This window comes from Hyla sarda, chromosome 7 (genome assembly GCF_029499605.1).
Source record: "Hyla sarda isolate aHylSar1 chromosome 7, aHylSar1.hap1, whole genome shotgun sequence".
Lineage (NCBI taxonomy): Eukaryota > Metazoa > Chordata > Amphibia > Anura > Hylidae > Hyla > Hyla sarda.
The window spans coordinates 59,427,896-59,449,048 of NC_079195.1; the positions used below are offsets into that span (position 1 = coordinate 59,427,896).

Sequence of the window (21,153 nt, forward strand, 5' to 3'; positions counted from 1 at the left end):
GCGAACCCAGAGAAAAAAATATTTGTGGGGCAAAAGTGGAAAAAAAAATGTGGATTCTACGCAGTGCACTTTTCTGTCAAAATGACACCATATATTCTGTAGGGCCAAACGGTTACAATGATACCCAATTTATATAGTTTTTTCTTTATTTTACTACTTAAAAAAATTATAACTACTTGCATCAAAATTGTATGTTTAAAATTGTCCTCTTCTGAACCCTATAACCTTTTTATTTTTCCATATACGTATTTCCGTATGAGGGCTAATTTTTTGCGCCTTTTTATCGGTGCCATGATTGTTTTGATCTGACTTTTTGACCACTTTTTATACTTTTTTTAGGGTATACAAAGTGACCAAAAGTACACAATTTTATACTTTGGAATTTTTTTTAAATGTACGCCATTGACCGTGCGGGTTAATTAGCATTATATTTTTATAGTTCGGACATTTACGCAGCTGACGATACCAGATATGTTTATTTTTAATTACATATTTTTTTATGGGAAAAGAGGGGTGATTCAAACTTTTATTTAGGAAGGGGTTAAATCACATTTATTCCCTTTTTTTTATTACTATTTTTACACTTTTTTTTTTTTTTTTGCCTCCAAAGGGAATATTGCAATCCTTTGATTGCATACACTGTTCAATGCTATGCCATAGCATAGCATGGATCAGAGTAATCTGCGCTCGATTGCTCAAGCCTGGATGTGAGGCTTGGAGCAATAAAACACTGATCGGACAGCGTGGAGCACGATAAGGCACCTCCCGCTGTCCTCTCAGCTGTCCGGGACGCCGCGATTTCACTGTGGCGGTCCCCAACAGCACCACTGAGCTAACCAGCAGTGTATTCTCCCATTTTAGATGCTGCGATCAACTTTGATTGTGGAAACTAAAAGGTTAATACCGGACATCTTTTCAAAACCAATTCCCTTCAGGGCTCATAGCCCCTCCAGGACTAAGCCCTGTGCTAGGGTTACCTCTTTAAAATATCACTTTTATTGATTTTACAATAAAATATCCCAATAATTTGTTCAAAATAATACAAAAAGTGTATTAAAATCACAACCGAGTTTTGGGTTCAGGTTCTTTTCTGACCTGTATTTGTCTGGAGGTGTTTAATAGAGGATCATATTACTCATATTTCTTTATTTGTGGGTCAATATTTATTGCTCCCTTATATCTGATCCTTTCTGAGCCTCCTATTCCTTCATTCCCAGGTTGCTAAATAAAATACAAAATTTCCCTAGCATCCCACCGACGTTTCGCCAACCTGAACCGGCTTTATCGAGGTGCGGGATACTAATGCCGGGTCCTGACATTCACTTGGGTTTATGCTGATAGCAACCGGGACCCCGCAGATTTGAGCACGCTTCACCTTACGGGAGCCGGCCATGGACATAAATATATAGGGCAGGCTTATTTCCTACCAGGAGATTGGGCCCTAGATCATGTTCAAGGAAAAAACCCTACTGAAGTATTATAAAATTGCTAATAAAACCTATTTTTGTAATAAAACCTATTAATGTAAATATTAATGCCGATATTAATGTAAATATTAATTTATTTTGCATATATAGTCCAGCAAAGACTATTCATACAGAATAATGTAGAAGCACTTGGGTATACCTGTTTTAGTTGCTGTACCATAGGTTGTCTGCCATCTCAATTCCTTCTCTTGTGATATTGTTCTTCTCATGCAGCCATCATTTCCCATAATACCGCATGGTAGATGTAGTAGAATCTTAACACTGCACTAGCTCTCCCTCCTACACGCATCAAGTAATAGATCAGTGACACAGAGCATCTGTCCACTAACACTATAGAGTATCAGTGTATTCCAATGAGAGCTAGCTTTAGCCTGTCTCTTTATGATAGGTTTCTCCTGGTCAGCTCTTACCCACAGGAGATCTGTGTCAAGCTGCATCTCATAGGACACACTACAGAATTTGCACATAGCAGATAAGTCAGAGACATTGCATAAAACTGCCTCTAATCATTGTATGGACTCATCTAGTATATGACTATTCTCCTGGTCCCATAGATACACTAGAAATATCTTCAGCAGCACCCTGTGCATCTAGGGGCATACAGAGAGGCAAAAAGGGTGGGGCTTGGTGTCTGTGTGTGTGTATGGGGGGGGGGGGGTGTATTGGGTGGTTTTGAGAACTACCTGGAAGGATTTGCCTAGCTGATAATGTAATCCTGTAGTTCACAAAAAGTCAGTAACATAGGAGAGAATGATGTCCAGTCTACACAGAAATACATTCTATTTCCTGGGGGTCTGAGTGGGCTGTGATAATGAAAAAGCTAAAATTAAACAAATTACACTGCAGGAATATAAAGTTTTTTCTTTTATGCTTCTTAGGGGACAGACCAAACATTTTTTTTAAATGTAGCATTTAAGAGACTTTCTAACTTGTCGTTCTTTTGTCTTCTGTTGTATCAGCTGGATAAAGAAGTGAAGACCTTCTCCTTCTCAGTTGAACAAGAAATTCCTGTTGGAAACCTTCAGGCAGCTACTGCAACCATCCTAGATTACTATGAGACAGGTATATTTGTGTACACAGTCACTTACCTCATAAGAAGTATACACTCAATATGATGTGATGTGTAAAATCAATATTGAAACATCTATACAGTGGTCCCTCAAGTTACAATATTAATCGGTTCCAGGACGACCATTGTATGTTGAAACCATTGTATGTTGAGACCAGAACTCTATGGAAACCTGGTAATTGGTTCTGTAGCCACCAAAATGTCATCCAAAAATTAGAAAAAGTGAGGGTTAAAGAAAAATAAGTAGATAACTAATGTAGATAAAGCAAATCCTTCCATATAAAAGTAAGAAAGATCTGCTGGGAGCCGTAATCACTGTCTGTTTCAGTGTTTTCCAACCAGGGTGCCTCCAGCTGTTGCAAAACTACAACTCCCAGCATGCCCGGACAGCCTTTGGCTGTCCGGGCATGCTGGGAGTTGTAGTTTTGCAACAGCTGGAGGCCCCCTCGTTGGGAAACACTGGTCTATGTAGAGGACAGGAGCTTCTTCAGGGTCCTGTACAGTACACAATGTCCTAAAAAAGTAAAATGGAGTCGCCTTTACTTGGTGTCCAAAGGAGCAGGTAACCATGGCATAGGTTAAAAGTAGTACAGAACATGTAATACCTCCCTGTACTGTAGGGGGCGCTACCAGACAGCCAATCAGTGCATACACTTTAGGACTACAGGGATTTTACCAGTGAAATGCCCATTCTGATTGGTCGGTTCTTCCAGCCATTGACACGTTTCACAGATTCCATAGCATTGTATGTTGAGTCTGGTTTCAAGTTACAATGGTCCAGAAAAGATCATTGTATGTTGAAACTATTGTATGTTGAGGCCATTGTAAGTTGAGGGATCACTGTATATGGTTGTGATTTCAGAAAAAGTGCAGCTTAGTGTTCTATGCTCCTATTTATAGCTGTCAAAACCTATAAGGACTAATGCACAGTCTGTACTGTATCCCTATGGGCCTCCAGTGTAGTGTGCAGTGCAGTTACAGTATAACAACTGGAGAGCGTCAGGACACAGAACTCTACAATGGAAGTTTCTCAATACAGACGTCATGAACAGAAGTGATGTAACTAAGCAAGTCTACTATTGACTACGTTCGGTATATCTCCAAGGGTAGACAATGGGGGAGATTTATCAAAACTTGTCTAGAAGAAAAATTGCTGTGTTGCCCATAGCAACCAATCAGATCGCTTCTTTCACTTTTAACAAGGCCTCTGCAAAATTAGAGAAGCTATTTGATTGGTTGCTATTAGAGATGAGCGAACTTACAGTAAATTCGATTCGTCACAAACTTCTCGGCTCGGGAGTTGATGACTTATCCTGCGTAAATTAGTTCAGCCTTCAGGGGCTCCGGTGGGCCGGAAAAGGAGGATACATTCCTAGGAAAGAGTCTCCTAGGACTGTATCCACCTTTTCCAGCCCACCGGAGCACCTGAAAGCTGAACTCATCAACTGCCGAGCCGAGAAGTTCGTGACAAATCGAATTTACTGTAAGTTCGCTCATCTCTACTTGCTATGGGCAACTCAGCAACTTCTCCTCTGGACAGGTTTTGACAAATCTCCCCCAATATTTATTGCAGGAATCCTAAATGCAGGTGGCTGCAAAAAAAAAACCTGTATATATTTGGAAATGGACTAAACTTAGGCTGCATTTACACCTCGCTTTCACTGTACGGGTGCCCGATCTGGCTGGGGGAGGGGAAAACCGGGCGTATACCGTATTTTTCGGACCATAAGGCGCACTTAAAATCCTTAAATTTTTTCACGAATCAACAGTGCGCCTTATAATGCGGTGCTGGAGCCATGATGTATGGCTGTGTTTTCTGACCTAGAACTGATTGATGTGGTACACGGCGCTCAAAAATCTGTCACAATGTTTTAGCACGGCCAGCATGTTGTACTGTGTGACTGATAGCGTTGAGTTTGAAATCCGCTTCGTAAGCATATCTCTTAACAGGAGCCATTTTTGGGGCAGCAGTATAGGAAATGAATGAATGCACACACCTCCTTACTACGATGGCCGTAATGCCCAATCCAAGCAGTGCAGCTTCGTAGCTTACCAAAGCAAAAATGTGACTTACCGTATCAGAGTTTTGTTTCATTTAATGCACCTAATAACCCGGTGCGCTTTATGTATGAAAATAAACCCGTTAGCAGTCGATCATTGATATTGCGCCTTATAACCCGGTGCGCCTTATGGTCCGAAAAATACGGCACTACGGTTTTAGGTCCGGTCAGGAAACCGGACATGGGTCAAAAATGAGCCAACTGGAGTCACCGTTTGACTCCGGTCGGCTCATTAAAGGGTACCTCTCATCAAATAAACTTTTGATATATGTTAGATTAATGAATGTTGAATAACTTTCCAATAGCAGGTTAATGAAAAATATGCTTCTTTCTATTGTATTTTTCCCGATCAGTCCTGTCAGCAAGCATTTCTGACTCATGCTGGAGTCCTAAACACTCAGAGCTGCCAGCCTGCTTTGTTCACAGACAAACAGGCTGTGAACAAAGCAGGCTGGCAGCTCTGAGTGTTCTCCTTTGTGAACAAAGCAGACTGGCAGCTCGTAGTGTTTAGGACTCCAGCATGAGTCTGAAATGCTTGCTGCCAGGACTGGTAGGGAGACCCCTAGTGGTCATTTCTTCAAAGTGGAAAATTAAATGGAAAGAAGCATATTTTTTAATAACATGCAATTGTAAAGTTATTCTGCATACATTAATCTATAATATATCAAAAGTTTTTTTGATGAGGTACCCTTTAAAGTAAATGGATTTCAGCGCTGGTCCGGCTGGGGTACTGGAGCACCTGGTTTTCCCCTCCCCCAGCAGGATCCGGCACCTGTACAGTGAAAAAGATGTGTAAATGCAGCCTTAGATGCTGAAATTAATGGACTCTGCGTGGTATATACACCATGGTATATACCCGAGAAAAACAGAGCTATTCACACAAATTTATATGCAAAAGAATGACAAGCTTTATTGATACATAATATGACATACAATAAAATTAATAGTAAAACAAGAAGGAATGCAACAACAGAAAACATATGTCCCAGGCTTCCGTCTTTTCTGTTGTTGCATTCCTTCTTGTTTTACTATTAATTTTATTGTATGTCATATTATGTATCAATAAAGCTTGTCATTCTTTTGCAAATAAATTTGTGTGAATAGCTCTGTTTTTCTTGGGTATATATTATCTATTGGAGTCTATATATTATAGGTTTTTCTACACATGATTAGGGTATTCCTCACAATACAGTTCCCGTATCAGGTTTTTGATGAAAAACGGATTCCTCAAAACCTGACTAAACTGTATCAAAACGTGTGTACAAATTTTAACCCGTATACGGTTTGAAAAATGATGAACGGTTGCATCCGTTTTTTAAGAAAAAAATGTATATTTATTTTAACATGGGAGTCAATGGGAACCGTACAGAACTGTATGTGCGTACGGTTCCACCATACGGTTTTTTGACTTTGTACAGGTTTTTTTTCTTGGAATTTCAATCAAACAAGTGAAACTTTATTCAAAATGGAGTGAAAAGTTAAAAATGTATAAGTTTTTTCTTAAAAAACGGATGCAACCGGACATAATTTTTCAAACCGTAGTGGTAGACTACAGTTTTGAGTCCGGGTAAAAAACTGGCCAAAACCGTATGAGATGCAAAACGGACTAAACCGGATGATGCATTTAACATACGGTTTTCAATGTTAAGTCAATGCATACAGTTTTCTATCCAGTTCCATACGGTTTTTAACATGAAACCGTATTCGGGAACTGTATAACAAAAACATGGTGTGCATGCACCCTTATACTGTATTTGCCTTTTATTTGAGGCACGATATTTAAACTAATTATGGGTAGCTAATTTTGGGGCACCTCTTTACATATACAATTTTTACCCCAGGGTGTGTAATTGTTACATGTTTGTTTTTGTTCAACATATGGCTACACCATGGTATACAGTTTAATACCCAATGAGTTTGATGGCAGCTTCATAAAGCCACATGCAGATAGCTCCCCCTAGTGGCACAGGCAGACAGCCATTTAGCTCTCTAGCTGTATGAATGCTCTAGTTCAGATCTTTCCCTATGATCTCTACTAAAAGCCTCTGTATTAACTATATAGCATTACTAATACTATATTACTAATAGGTTGTTTTTTGTAATCCAGATTTTTAAATTTTGTAATGTTTTTTTAAATTCCAGATGACATCGCTGTGACAAAATACTACCACCCCTGTAGCAACAACGGTGAGGAAATGCTGATCTTATCTGAAGTAGCGTGTATAGGTGCTTAAAGGGGAACGCCGCCCCTAGACATCTTATCCCCTATCAAAAGGATGTCTGATCACGGGGGTCCCACCGCTGGGGACCCCCGAGATCTCCCTGCTGCACCCGGTATTTGGGTGCAGCAATGGAGGCTTGTGACGTCACACCCCCCCCCAATGCAAGTCTATGGGAGGGGGCGTGACTGTGAAGTCACGAGCCTCCGCCCCACATCGCCAGTCCTCCGGTGCGTAGCGAAGTTCGCTCCGTGTGGCAGGACCCCCAGCTTATCCCTTATCCTTTTGATAGGTGATAAGATGTCTAGGGGTGGAGTACCCCTCTAACTGAGATGCAGAGACTGTAGCTACTCTTGGGCCCTGAAGCCTCATCGAAAGACTCAAAAGGATCTGTTTCCTTATACGAAACCAGAATAATAACCGAGCAGGTCTTAGATGGATGTTCTGTTTCAGATTTTACATTGAGGCCCAGGAGTTTTATAACATGGGTTTTTCTATTATCTTGCATTGCCCCATTTTGAAAGAAGACAATTGCAGATAGTAAACCTTCTCACATACAGTGATGCAGTAATCTTGATGGTTTCAGTTCTCTTCTAACAAAATTTCCCTTCCCACAAAATTTAGGGATTACATTTTTATTAGATGGGGCGATTTCTTGAACATTCCCAGCAATATAATAAGTATTTTCCAGTGTAATACCTGAAAATGGAAAAAAAGAGACCGACGGGTGCGCCTTGTGCATTACCACTAACACAGATGGCAATGTTTAGACAGTAGCCGTCATTGGGCAAGAAGTGCCCCTAAGTAATGTCCGCTCACCTTGCGCGAATAGAATATTTGCGTATCAACCCACACCGTGGGTAACCAAAGTCAGGAACAGCTGCTAAGCCCGGGTCCCAGGGAAAGGAATGATCCGATTCTGATGGAGGTCAATGCAAAGAGAGAAAAAATGACCCCTGCGGTGGCGCTGCTAGTTCCGAAATTAAGTGGATGCCAGACCAGGAGTATAATGAAAACGCCGGAATGGTTTATTAAACATAAGAAAATAATAAAAGTACAGGGATGACGCGTTTCGGGGGAGCCATCCCCTTCCTCAGATCAGTGAAAGGGGGTGGCTCCCCCGAAACGCGTCATCCCTGTACTTTTATTATTTTCTTATGTTTAATAAACCATTCCGAAGAAAAGCTTTTCTTGATGTTATATGTGGCAGCTGATTGCACCCAGCTTATGATTATAACTTTAGGTGGTGTCCATCGTTTTTTTATCTTTAATAAACCATTCCGGTGTTTTCATTATACTCCTGGTATTTTTCTCTCTTTGCATTTTCCAGTGTAATAAACATTTTTATATGTTGCTGTGTCGGGTGTAAATAAAAAACAAAACAGGAGTGTTACGTACCTACCCGGTCCCCATGTTCCAGCACACTCGCTGCTTATTGCATTTCCTGCTTTTGAGATGAACCTTCAGAGCAAGACCTTTCATCCTGTCTAGTCCAGTTATTGGCTGCACAGGAAGGTTCTGTTGAAGCACCTGGTCTCGGAAACAGGGAGACACGGTTAGAAGCAGAGGAACAATAGTCGCCGCAACTAGTCGCCTGTTTTTCATGCGGGTATCTTGTCATAATTTTGGATCACCTTACTTCCACAGCAATCCAACCATTTGAAGAAGGTCACTTAGACTGAAACATTATGACTTTTTTTGCATTGTATGGATTGCTAAAAATGAGTACGCATACTCCAAATCTGGAGTGCCGAAATATGTATCAAGCTGTGGCAAGTCCAAGTGCCGGCCACAATTACTGGGATAAAGGGGAGAAAAGGGAGAGCGCTTCTTGGTGTGATAAAAGAGAGATAATCAGTATAAAAGGGAAATAAGACAGGAGCTCACCAGTTGTGGTTGTGTATCGTCATACACAACAATGGTAAGCGCATCAAAAGGTAGTGTGTACGCAGCCATCCGGCTAGGCAAGGTATTCAATAGGTCTGGCTTCAAGGAGAATGCCAGCTCCACGGGGCGCAGTATACAAAAGGAATGGAGATCAGATAAAATCGAGGTAATTTATTTCCCAAGATGCAACGTTTCGCTGTGGGAAAGCAGCTTCATCAGAGGCCTTTGTGCGACTTTTTAAAAGCCAGTTTTGTAAGCCAGATCTGTTCTGGTGTAGGTTTTTTGTGTAATTGAAGGCTGTGCGACAAACCTGCAACTTTTTTTTTTTTTTAGAAAAGTCACATGCCGTAAATCACTGACCACTGCAAAGTAAAAAGCCGTTCCCGTGTATAACATCTGTTCAGTGAGAAATCGTGCAGGCTGGCGTACCACTAAATGTCACAACTATTTTGCAACAAATATACACAAAAAATACAGTGTAAATCCCTTCATAAATTCCCCCATAGTGCGTGTCTCTTAATTGCAGGTTGCACCCGGACTTGCCACTTGAAGCAGTGACAAATCCAGGTGCCTCTATCATTATGGAGTCACAAGTGCCAATGGCAGTCTCCCAATAATTGTATTCAATCGGTCTGGCTGCAAGGAGAACGCTGGCTCCATGGGGCGCAGGATACAAAAGGAATGGAGATTAGATAAAATCTAGGTAATTTATTTCTCAAGATGCAACGCATTTCGCTGCAGGAAAACAGCTTCATCAGGCATCTTGCAGCCAGACCGATTGAATACAATTATTGGGAGACTGCCAGTGGCACTTGTGACTCCATAATGATAGAGGCACCTGGATTTGTCACTGCTTCAAGTGGCAAGTCCGGGTGCAACCTGCAATAAAGAGAAACGCACTATGGGGGAATTTATGAAGGGATTTACACTGTATTTTTTGTGTATATTTGTTGCAAAATTGTTGTGACTTTTAGTGGTACGCCAGCCTGCACGATTTCTCACTGAACAGATGTTTTACACGAGAACGGCTTTTTACTTTGCAGTGGTCAGTGATTTACGGCATGTTACTATTCTGGAAAAAAAAGTTGCAGATTACACAAAAAAACTACACCAGAATAGACCTGGCTTACAAAACTGGCTTTTAAAAAGTCACACAAAAAGTTGCGCGAATATTCATAGTCACTTGTGACATAAGCACCTGTGCCTACTGAGCGCTCATGTAACCAGCGACCATGAATGATCAAATCCAGCCGGCGGGCCCGCCTCCAGCACGCAATTCACAGAAGAAAGAAGCCGATCTTCAGAGGGACCGGGTATATATTTTAGTCAGAGAGACCGCAGTGGTCTCCTGTTCGCCCCCACTATTACCCGGTGTATTGGGTTTAGTGTGGGTGAACGGGTGACCGTTTTCCTTTAATTTGTTTAGAACAGTGATCAAGCACGCGAGTTGCGGAAACAGCTAAATGAGAGTGCTGGTGAGGAAGAACAAGGGCTGCCATATTAGTGATCAGTGGGGAAAACACTCCCTTTAGCCACATGGGCATGCGCGTAAGAACCTGCAGCCATCAGCCAGTGGTGGATTAAAGGGAAAAATCATCAGATTTCACCCTACATAACGCTTGGCAAAGAATTATTATGGTCCAATATCCAAGTATGACGCCCAAATACAAGGAATCCAACTCCGCCGGTAACGATGTCTTCCAGAAATTTTCAGCGTAAAGAATTATAACGGGTAAAATCTTTATCCTCACCATCTCCGGGGGACGCGCCTGCCCCCAGGGATGGTGAGGATATGAAGTAATAAACTAGTAACTGCCGCGCCCGCGTTATATAGGGTAAAATCTGATGACTGGTTCCCTTTAAAGGGGTACTCCGCTGCTCAGCATTTGGAACTGTTCCAAACGCTGGAGCCGGCGCCAGGAACTCGTGACGTCATAGCCCCACCCCCTCAATGCAAGTCTATGGGAGGGGGCGTGACACTGTCACGCCCCCTCCCATAGACTTGTATTGAGGGGGCGGAGCATGACGTCAAGAGGGGGCTATTACGTCACGGGCTCCCAGCTCCAGCATTTCCAAACGCTGAGCAGCGGAGTACCCCTTTAAGTGTACTACAAGTGCTGAGCTGCTCACAATACTTGCCCCCTCCCATATTTCTATACATGAGAAAGTGACAGAGCTAAGAGCCAAATAGCTATTTGTACCATCATAGTTTTTAACTAGATCTGCATCCTGGGGATCCACTGGTAGGCCTCTCTTTCCTGCTAGGACCGGTCTTGGTTGCGGTCTAAACCGCCCGTATTATAAGCCACTATTGATGTCAGCATTTGTCATCCCTTGCTAATAATTATCGAATCCCTCTTATGGCTAAAGGAAGATTCTTAAAATATTGGTAAAATTGCTGTAGATGCCCTTGTATAACGTATTCTTCCTTGTGACATTCCATTATCTGTTCTTTAATTTCTCCAGGTAATGTATCGAAGAACGATGAGTAGAACATCACGGAATAGGAGATGGAAACATCAGAAAATCTGTGAGGCCTTATGAGGAAAATAGACCCTGAGTGTTTCATAATTCCAGTATAATATATCTTTTCTTTACACAGAGTATCCGGTGCTCCTTTTTTTATATGTTGATGTTTTATGTGATTTTTAAGTCAGATTAAAGCAACTGTTCTATTATAGAGTGTGTGGTGGATTTTTGGTTTCATAGGTATTTAAAGTGTCCCTGTCATATAGAAAAGCTTTTGACAAGTTTTGACATCACTGGATATTGCCGAGAGAAATGCACATTAGTGCCCTTCACCCAGCTGGCATTGATCTACATGGAGCAGCACCAGACAGACTCCATTATAGCAGCTAAAACAAAGGAAAGCACTCCGTAGTGTGACAACGTAGGTACATATGGAAGACGAACACAAGATAAAGGTGCTCACCCTCGGTGGTTGTACTGGACCAAGTACAACAATGGAAAAGCATATAAAAGATCAGTAGATCATGGATCCAGCAGCCGCTCCTGGGATAGACAGCATGCCTGATGAAGCAGTTTTCCGCGAAACGCGTTGCATTGTGGGTAATAAACCTTTCTTGCCTCACCTGAGTTCCATGATCCTGAGTTTCTTGGAGGTGTCTGTGAGACTCCATTATAAGCCTATCACATGCTTCTCCCGGCAATATTTACAGATCACTCAGGGTCTCAACACTCAGACCCCGCCGGATGAAAACTTTTGCGATTGGAAGGAATGAGAAAACTTGCCTGATTCTAAACTCCTCATATGGAGAGGGATGGTAGATATTGAAGTAAGTGGTCATGTCTATTCATTTATAGGGCAACAGAAAATCAAAGAAACACTTTACATTTTTTCACTGTTCACCAGTGAAACATATATGGAGGGAATATAGGAATAGCTAGGAATATGTCTTCCAGCAGGGGTCAAGTCCTGGGAAAAAAAAGTGTGGGAACTCACCCAAGATTTCCACGCATGGGCTGGTCCTGCTAATGGGAATGGTGTTCCTGCTGTGGAAAAAGTGCAGGAACTCAGTTCCCACACGTTCCTGCAGGACTTGTACCCTGTCTTCTAGTCCTCATAAGTGCTGGTTATGGGTAAGCAGACCACTGCATGAACAGCTTGGGATCTGGTGAACATGGCCATGTGATTCATTTGATTTAAAAAAGAGCAAACTGATGGGAGGTAGTATGATGTTCTGGGCAATGTTCTCCTGGGAAACCTCCTGGAATCATGTGGGTGTTACTATGACATGTTACACCTAACTAAATATTGTTCAGACCCAATACACCACTTTATGTCAGTGCTATTTCCGAATGCAGTGTTTCCCAACCAGGGTGCCTCCAGATGTTGCAAAACTACAACTCCCAGCATGCCTGGACAGCCTTTGGCTGTCCAGGCATTCTGGAAGTTGTAGTTTCGCAACACCTGGAGGCGCCCTGGTTGGGAAACACTGCCCTAATGGCATTGGCATTTTTTAGCAGGACGATGCATCGGCCACACTGCAAAATTGTTTAGGGATAGTTTAAAGGGGTACTCCACTGGAAAAAACATTTTTAAATCAGTTGGTGCCAGAAAGGTAAACAGATTTGTAAAATCTTCTATTTAAAAATCTTAACCCTTCCAGTACTTATCAGTTGCTGTATGCTCCACAGGAAGTTCTTTTCTTTTTAATTTTCCTTTATGTCTGACTACAGTGCTCTCTGCTGACACCTCTGTCCATCTTAGGAACTGTCTTGGGTAGGAGCAAATCCCCATAGGAAACCTATCCTGCTCCGGACAGTTCCTAAAATGGACAGCAGGTGTCAGCAGAGAGCACGGTGGTCAGACATAAAGGAAATTCAAAAAGAAAAGAACTTCCTGTGGAGCATACAGCAGCTGAAAAGTACTGGAAGGATTAAGATTTTAAATATTAGTCATTTACAAATCTGTTTAACTTTCTGGCACCAGTTGATTTAAATTACTTCTATTTAAAAATCTTAATCCTTCCAGTACTGACATCTCTGTCCATTTTAAGAACTGTCCAGTGTAGGAGAAAATCCCCATAGCAAACATATGCTGCTCTGGATAGTTCCTAAAATGGACAGAGATGTCAGCAGAGAGCACTGTGCTCGTGATGTCAGCAGAGAGCATTGTGTTCCAAAAAGAAAATAATTTCCTCTGTAGTATTCAGCAGCTAATAAGTATTGGAAGGATTAAGATTTTTTAATTTACAAATCTGTTTAACTTTCTGGCACCAGTTGATTTAAAAAAAAATAAATAAAAAAAAAGATTTCCACCGGAGTACCCCTTTAAAGGGGAGCCAGAAAATTAAACAGATTTGTAAATGACATCTATTTCAAATCATTAAGCCTTCCAGTACTTATCAGCTGCTGTATACTGCAGGAAGTTGTGTTGTTCTTTCCAGTCTGACTACAGTACTCTCGATTGCTCTGCTGACACCTCTGTCCGTGTCCAGAGCAGGAGAGGTTCCCTATGGGTATCTGCTCCTGCTCTGGACAGTTCCTGATATGGGCAGAGGTGGCAGCAGAGAGCACTGTGGTCAGAGTGGAAAGAACTACACAACTTCCTGCAGTATACAGCAGCTGATAAGTACTGGAAGGCTTAATGATTTGAAATAGATGTCATTTACAAATCTGTTTAATTTTCTGGCTCCCCTTTAAAGGGGTACTCCTTTTTTTCCTCCGGAGTATCATCCCAATGTCTTGGTGTCAGATCACATAACAACTTCATAGGTTTCATGGAGTCTCCATAAGGGTCAGAGCTTTTTGGTAGCATGCAGGGAACCTAAACCATATTAGGTAGGTGGTTTTAATGTTATGGCAGATCAGTGCAAATATTTTGATTACCAGAACATTTATTTTATTATATTATGTTTTTATATCTTCAGTAGCAAAAATAAATATAGAATGAATTTCATAATTACAAAAAGCTGTGCGCTAAATAGTCTATATGTCAGGGAATACAAAAAAAATATATATATAGCAGCACCTTTCTGCGTCTAGTATTGCACCTCATTAAGTGAATTACCATGAGATGCAATACCAGACACTGCCATGAAGAAGAGTGGCGCTGTTACTTAGGCCTCGTTCACATTGCAGTCGGACTCCGCTATTCAGAGTTCTGCCGGCAATCTGTTTAGAAGGACGGGAGTTTAGCGGAGAATAAAAAAAGCGCAAGCGCTATTTTTTCACTGTTAAATTCCTGTAAAACTATCGGATCACTGATGGACCCCATGCAAGTGAATGGGGTCTGTCAGGACCTATTAGTAGCAGTTTCCATCCGTTTTAGGGTCCGATTGGGTCCTATTAGTAGCAGTTTGCACCCACTTTAGGGTCTGATTGGCTGAATTTTTTTTTAAAAAAAGAGCCAATTGGAACCTTAACGTGTCAGATGCGAATGGCAATGTGAACCTTGCCTTAAAGGGGTACTCCGGTGGAAAACTTTTTTTTTTTAAATCAACCAGTGCCAGAAAGTTAAACAGATTTGTAAATTACTTTTATTAAAAAATGTTTATCCTTCCAGTACTTATTAGCGGCTGTATACTGCAGAGGAAGTTCTTTTCTTTTGAGATTTCTTTTCTGTCACGACCATAGTTCTCTCTGCTGACACCTCTGTCCATTTTATGAACTGTCCAGAGCAGCATATGTTTGCTATGGGGATTTTCTCCTACTCTGGACAGTTCCTGACATGGACAGAGGTGTCAGCGGAGAGCACTGTGGTCATGAAAGAAAAGAAATCCAAAAAGAAAAGAATTTCCTCTGTAGTATACAGCCGCTCATAAGTACTGGAAGGATTAAGATTTTTTTAATAGAAGTAATTTACAAATCTGTTTAACTTTCTGGCACCAGTTGCTATAAAAAAAAAAATATAAAGTTTTCCACCGGAGTACCCCTTTAAGAAAACAAAGCAAAAACTGCAAAAGACATTACATCTTCTCCAGTGATCTTCATCAGAAGGATGTGTAATACTTTTCCATGGTGCTAATGATGTCGCTGTTCCTTTCGAGAGTATCAATGACCCGCTGCAGTATAGTCTCATTGATGCTGGAACCTAATGTTAGTTGCACACAGTTCAGGATGTGGAGGAGGTGGCATCCTTTATCCGCATCTAAAGTAAAAGATGATGGATTTTAAGAATATTCAGACAAGAAACACATATACATACAGTATATATATATATATATATATATATATATATATATATATATATACAGTACAGATCAAAAGTTTGGACACACCTTCTCATTCAGAGTTTTCTTTATTTTCATGACTATGAAAATTGTAGATTCACACTGAAGGCATCAAAACTATGAATTAACACATGTGGAATTATATACATAACAAAAAAGTGTGAAACAACTGAAAATCTGTCATATTCTAGGTTCTTCAAAGTAGCCACCTTTTGCTTTGATTACTGCTTTGCACACTCTTGGCATTCTCTTGTTGAGATTCAAGAGGTAGTCACCTGAAATGGTTTTCACTTCACAGGTGTGCTGGTGTGGAGGAGGAGGTGTGATGGTGTGGGGGGTGCTTTGCTGGTGACACTGTTGGGGATTTATTCAAAATTGAAGGCATACTGAACCAGCATGGCTACCACAGCATCTTGCAGCGGCTGCTATTCCATCTAGCTTGCGTTTAGTTGGACGATCATTTATTTTTCAACAGGAGAATAACCCCAAACACACATCCAGGCTGTGTAAGGGCTATTTGACCAAGAAGGAGAGTGATGGGGTGCTGCGCCAGATGACCTGACCTCCACAGTCAATGACCTGAACCCGATCGAGATGGTTTGGGGTGAACTGGACCACAGAGTGAAGGCAAAAAGGGCCAACAAGTGCTAAGAATCTCTGGGAACTCCTTCAAGACTGTTGGAAGACCATTTCAGGTGACTACCTCTTGAAGCTCATCAAAAGAATGAGTGTGCAAAGCAGTAATCAAAGCAAAAGGTGGCTAGAATCTAGAATAAGACATATTTTCACACTTTTTTGTTATGTATATAATTCCACATGTGTTAATTCATAGTTTTGATGCCTTCAATGTGAAACTACAATTTTCACAGTCATGAAAATAAAGAAAACTCTGAATGAGAAGGTGTTTTGGTCTGTACTGTGTGTGTATATATATATATATATATATATATATATATATATATATATAGTGTGATAATTCACATACAGCAATAGGTTCCTATTGTACCATGCAGTATAACAGAAACTTACAGTATACATCAGGTTCTTAACATACACTCCTGAGCTTTTCACTCAAAACTTGCCATGTTCAGTCCCCAAGTCCGTCTTTTATGGTGTAGTGCAGTGTTTCCCAAACAGGGTGCCTCCAGCTGTTGCAAAACTACAACTCCCAGCATGCCCGGACAGCCGTTGGCTGTCCGGGCATGCTGGGAGTTGTAGTTTTGCAACAGTCAGAGGCCCCCTGGTTAGGAAATGCTGGTGTAGTGCATCCCATCCAACATAACACAGCCAAGCTGATCTGCTTCACTGCTGCTCTGACAGTGTTCACACACCTGTAAGAGAAGGTTCAGGACACCGACACCACCAGCACTGGACTATTTTAATGACTTTGGGCACGTTCCCACTTGGTGTATATGCAGCGTTTTTCACACTGCGCAAAATCTGCAGCAGCAGCGGGAAATGCGCTGCGTATCCCTCGCTCACCATACACACAAGGCTTTCTGGAGGCAGTGAGTTTTGGAGGCAGGGCTGTGTGCCGGAGTAACTGTGATGAGCGGCTCCGCCTCCATAACTCCCTACACACACGTAGGGCTGCCGCCGGAAAGCCTTGTGTGTATGGTGAGCGAGGGATACGCAGCGTATTTCCTGCTGCTGCTGCAGATTTTGCGCAGAGTGAAATACGCTGCGTAAACGCCAAGTGGGAACGCACCCTTTATGTCCAGATCCTTCATTCACACCCAAAACCCGGATCTAAACTCCAGTCTTATGTCACTGAGGCAAGAAGCCTGAGATACAAACCTCCCATCCACCATTTTACCAGTTGCATGCTTACAGAACATATACAAATCCCCTCAAAGAACCAGGGCTGGTCAACCTGACATATTGTGGCAGTCTCAAATGTGGTCAAAAAGGAGATGTCCGGTGCGGACTATTCTTATTCCACCCTGCCTGGGCTGCAAAAAATAAAATAAAAATAAACTCTCACTTACCTTACTACGTTCCGCCGGAGCTCCGCAACAGCTGATCAGCCGGTCTGTCTACTTCCTTTAGCCCAGACCGTCACACGGCGCTTCAGCCTATCACCAGCTGAGGAGGGATATTTCTGTGGCCGGTGACAGGCTGAAGCGCCGTGTGACGGTCCGGGCTAAGGGGAAGTAGACCGGCCGATCGATCAGCTGTAGCGGAACGTAGGAAGGTAAGTGAGAGTTTGTTTTCTCTTTTTTTGCAGCCCGGGCATGATGGAATAAGAATAGTCCGTACCCGACATCTCCTTAACTCTAACGATCAAATTTAGCCTGGGCCTGGTTAAAGGGGTTTTCTGGGCAAAAGTTATTGATGATCTATCCACAGGATTGGCGCCAGGTTACTGCAGCGCAGCTTCAGGGCTCAATCACATTGGCACTGCAGCTCTGTTCACGGAGCTCTGTTTGCAGATTCTGTTAAAATGATGAGAGTTAGGGCTCGTTCACACAGCCGCCTGCTCCCGTCAAAAAATACCCGTTATACAACCCGTTTGCTAATTTTGCAAACGGGTTGTAAAGGGCTGTAAACGGATTCCATTGATCTCCATGGGATTTTGTTTTACAGTCCTTTATCACCCGTTTGCACCTGTTATGTTTCTAACCCGTTATTTTTGACGGCCAAAAGACGTTCCATGCACAATTTTTTTGCCCGTCAAAAATAACAGGTGAAAAACGGGTCTTTTAAATTTAACATTGAAGTCTATGGGAAACGGGTTACAAATGGGTTACCCTAATGTACCCGTTTGTCCCCGTTAATTTCAATCTTAGCCTTACCTTTAAAGGCAAGAAGATCCTCAAAAACCCCAAAGCTTCACATATTACACAAAATATAGTGCTTACTAGTTCACCAGTAATACCCCCTAATGACCAGTAGGTGGTGATATATTTCAACCACCGCAGCACCTGCACTGTTACATAGACAGTCCAGCAAAAAGTCACTCACGTCTCTGCCTCCGGCAATCCTCCTGGATGATGTTCAGAGCTAATTTATGTAACTCCTTGTCCTGATCAGTCACCTGCATGGAAATTAACTTTAATTACAAGCCGCACATACGTAAAATGTGATGCAGAAATTTTTTATATAGCGCTTTGTTTTAAAGGGGTAGTCCAGTGCTGACAAACGTATTCCCTATTCTAAGGATAGGGGAAACGTTTCAGATCGCGGGGGGTCCAACCGCTGAGGCCCCCCGCGATCTCCTGTACGGGGACCCAGCAGCCCGCGGGAAGGGGGCGTGTTGACCACCGCATGAAGCGGCGGCTGAAACACTCCCTCAATACAACTCTATGGAAGAGCCGGAGCGCTGCCTTCTGCAATCTCCGGCTCTGCCATAGCGATGTATTGAGGGGGCGTGTCAGCTGCCGCTTCGTGCGGTGGTCGACATCCGCTATCTGGCCAGCGAGCTGGGGCCCCATACAGGAGCTCGCAGGGGGGGGCCTAGGGGATACGTTTTTCAGCACTGGACTACCCCTTTAAAAGGTTTTTAGAATAGTATATTAAAGGGGTTATCCAGGAATAGAAAACAGAGCTAATATCTTTCAAAAACCGCTCCCCGTCTGTCTCCAGGTTGGGTGTGGTTCTGCAGCTCAGATTCATTGAAGTGAATAGAGCCAAGTTGTAATACCACACACAACCTGGAGACAGACAAGGAGCGGTATTTGAAAGAAATTAGCTCTGTTTTTCTATTCCTGGATAACCCCTTTTAAAAGGGAAACTGTCATGTAAAATTGCTACGAACTGCTTAAAGGGGTACTCCGGTGCTTAAACATCTTATCCCCTATCCGGTGCTTAAACATCTTATCCCCGTTTGTAATCAGTGCCCGGAGCTTGTTCGCTCCGGGACTGATTACCGGCAACCGCAGGGCCGGCGGCCTGTGACGTCACGCCTCCGCCCCTCAATGCAAGCCTATGTGAGGGGGCGTGATAGCTATCACGCCCCCTCCTGTAGGCTTGCATTGAGGGGCGGAGCGTGACATCACATGGGGGCGGAGGCGTGACGTTACACGCCGCCGGCCCTGCGGTCGCCGGTAATCAGTCCCGGAGCGAACAAGCTCCGGGCACTGATTACAAACGGGGTGCCGCGTGCATGATCCCGGGGGTCCCCAGCGGTGGGACTTCCGCGATCAGGCATCTTATCCCCTATCCTTTGGATAGGGGATAAGATGTTTAAGCACCGGAGTACCCCTTTAAAGGGGTACTCCGCCCCTAGACATCTTATCCCCTATCCAAAGGCAACCACAGCTGTCACGCCCCCTCTCATAGTTTTGAACGCCGGGGTGCCAGGAAGGAGTTCATGGGGTCCCAGCGACCAGACCCCCTGCGATCAGACATCTTATCCCCTATCCTTTGGTTAGGGGATAAGATGTCTAGGGGAGGAGCACCCCTTTAACAGAAAGTGTCCCAACCAGGGTGCCTCCAGCTGTTGCAAAACTACAACTCTCAGCATGCCCGGACAGCCAAAGGCTGTCCGGGCATGCTGAGAGTTGTAGTTTTGCAACAGCTGGAGGCACCCTGGTTTGGAAACACTGCAGTAGGCATTGTATGCAAACAACTCCTGTGCAGGTCTTTATACTAAAGATGCCAAAGTAGTTGTCACGATTTTACAGCCCATTGACTAATGGAAGAAATTCTGTATGATCAATCTGAAGAGCAGATGGTATAGCAGTTAATCCCTAATATAGTCTCTTACCTGATAAACACCTGTCTTGTGCCCCTTTAGGTAGACAATGCCTTTTTCCCGAAGTAACTGTATGGCGTCTTTAAATACATTATGAATTTCTCTAGATGTGACACTTGAGCCTTCCTTATAATAGAAAACAATGCAGATATCACCGATCAGTAATACAGAATCTATTTATACAAGAATAATAGCGGTAATGATAAAAATCCCCAACTATTCTCCATGTCACATTCAGCCATTTTGTTATTATTTTAAAAGTGACAAGCACCCATGTCTGCTGAAACATTAACTTTGGGGGTTGTTTATGGACAGCAAAATATTAATACAAATATTACAAAAAATAAATCAATCTTGTTATTGATATTTTTACTTTAAATATATATATATATATATATATATATATATATATATATATATATATATATATACACATACACACACACTGCTATTGTTGCTCTCATTCTGCAAATTAACATGTTCTGCCGGCGCCAGAACCATCCGGAAATGTGCCGTCTCAAACAGACAGCAATGCATTTCCGAGCGGTTTCTACCAAGGAATGAATAGGTTTGTTCTTTTGGGGGACATTGGAATTATTTATTTTGCCGTGAGCACGATGCGGCAGAATCCTATTGAAAACAAAGGGACTCAACAGAATTTCCGAGCGGAATTTGGTGTCGGATTCTGCCCTGAAATTGTTGTGTAATCATGGCCTTAAAGGGGTATTCCAGTTTTTTTTTTTTTATTTGACTATGCTGCAGGGGCTGTAAAGTTAGTGTAGTTCATAATATAGTGTCTGTACCTGTGTGTGACGTTTTTTTCACAATTCTTCTGTGATTTTAACCCCAATTTTTATTTTTAACAGCATACAAAATGACTTTTGTCTCAGATTTTTCCCAGGTTGCAATGCAGCTGAGACCTGACTCACTAGTCAGCTGATTGAAAACCACAGGTCTTTTGGATGGATGCAGCTCATTTATGTTTCAATGGGTGGGGTGGCTGATGTGTGGGAGGGGGGGAAATGGAATTATAGGATTTG

At 42.4% G+C, this 21,153-nt stretch overlaps 2 protein-coding genes across 11 annotated transcripts in view; one reads left to right on the forward strand and one right to left on the reverse strand.

Annotated features, from left to right (window-relative positions):
• Nucleotides 1-11,402, forward strand: part of LOC130281674 (alpha-2-macroglobulin-like) — a 126,397-nt gene extending 114,995 nt beyond the window's left edge. For all 5 annotated transcript variants that reach the window (XM_056529143.1, XM_056529139.1, XM_056529141.1 and 2 more), the window contains 3 exons: nt 2,447-2,549; nt 6,759-6,803; nt 11,189-11,402. In XM_056529143.1, the coding sequence (XP_056385118.1) occupies nt 2,447-2,549; nt 6,759-6,803; nt 11,189-11,214 (174 nt within the window). In that variant the 3' untranslated portion in view covers nt 11,215-11,402. The remainder of the gene's footprint in view (nt 1-2,446; nt 2,550-6,758; nt 6,804-11,188) is intronic.
• Nucleotides 11,403-15,071: 3,669 nt separating this feature from the next.
• Nucleotides 15,072-21,153, reverse strand: part of STN1 (STN1 subunit of CST complex) — a 67,115-nt gene continuing 61,033 nt past the window's right edge. For all 6 annotated transcript variants that reach the window (XM_056529173.1, XM_056529171.1, XM_056529170.1 and 3 more), the window contains 3 exons: nt 20,126-20,239; nt 18,382-18,454; nt 15,072-15,335 (listed from right to left, as the gene is read on the reverse strand). In XM_056529173.1, the coding sequence (XP_056385148.1) occupies nt 15,178-15,335; nt 18,382-18,454; nt 20,126-20,239 (345 nt within the window). In that variant the 3' untranslated portion in view covers nt 15,072-15,177. The remainder of the gene's footprint in view (nt 15,336-18,381; nt 18,455-20,125; nt 20,240-21,153) is intronic.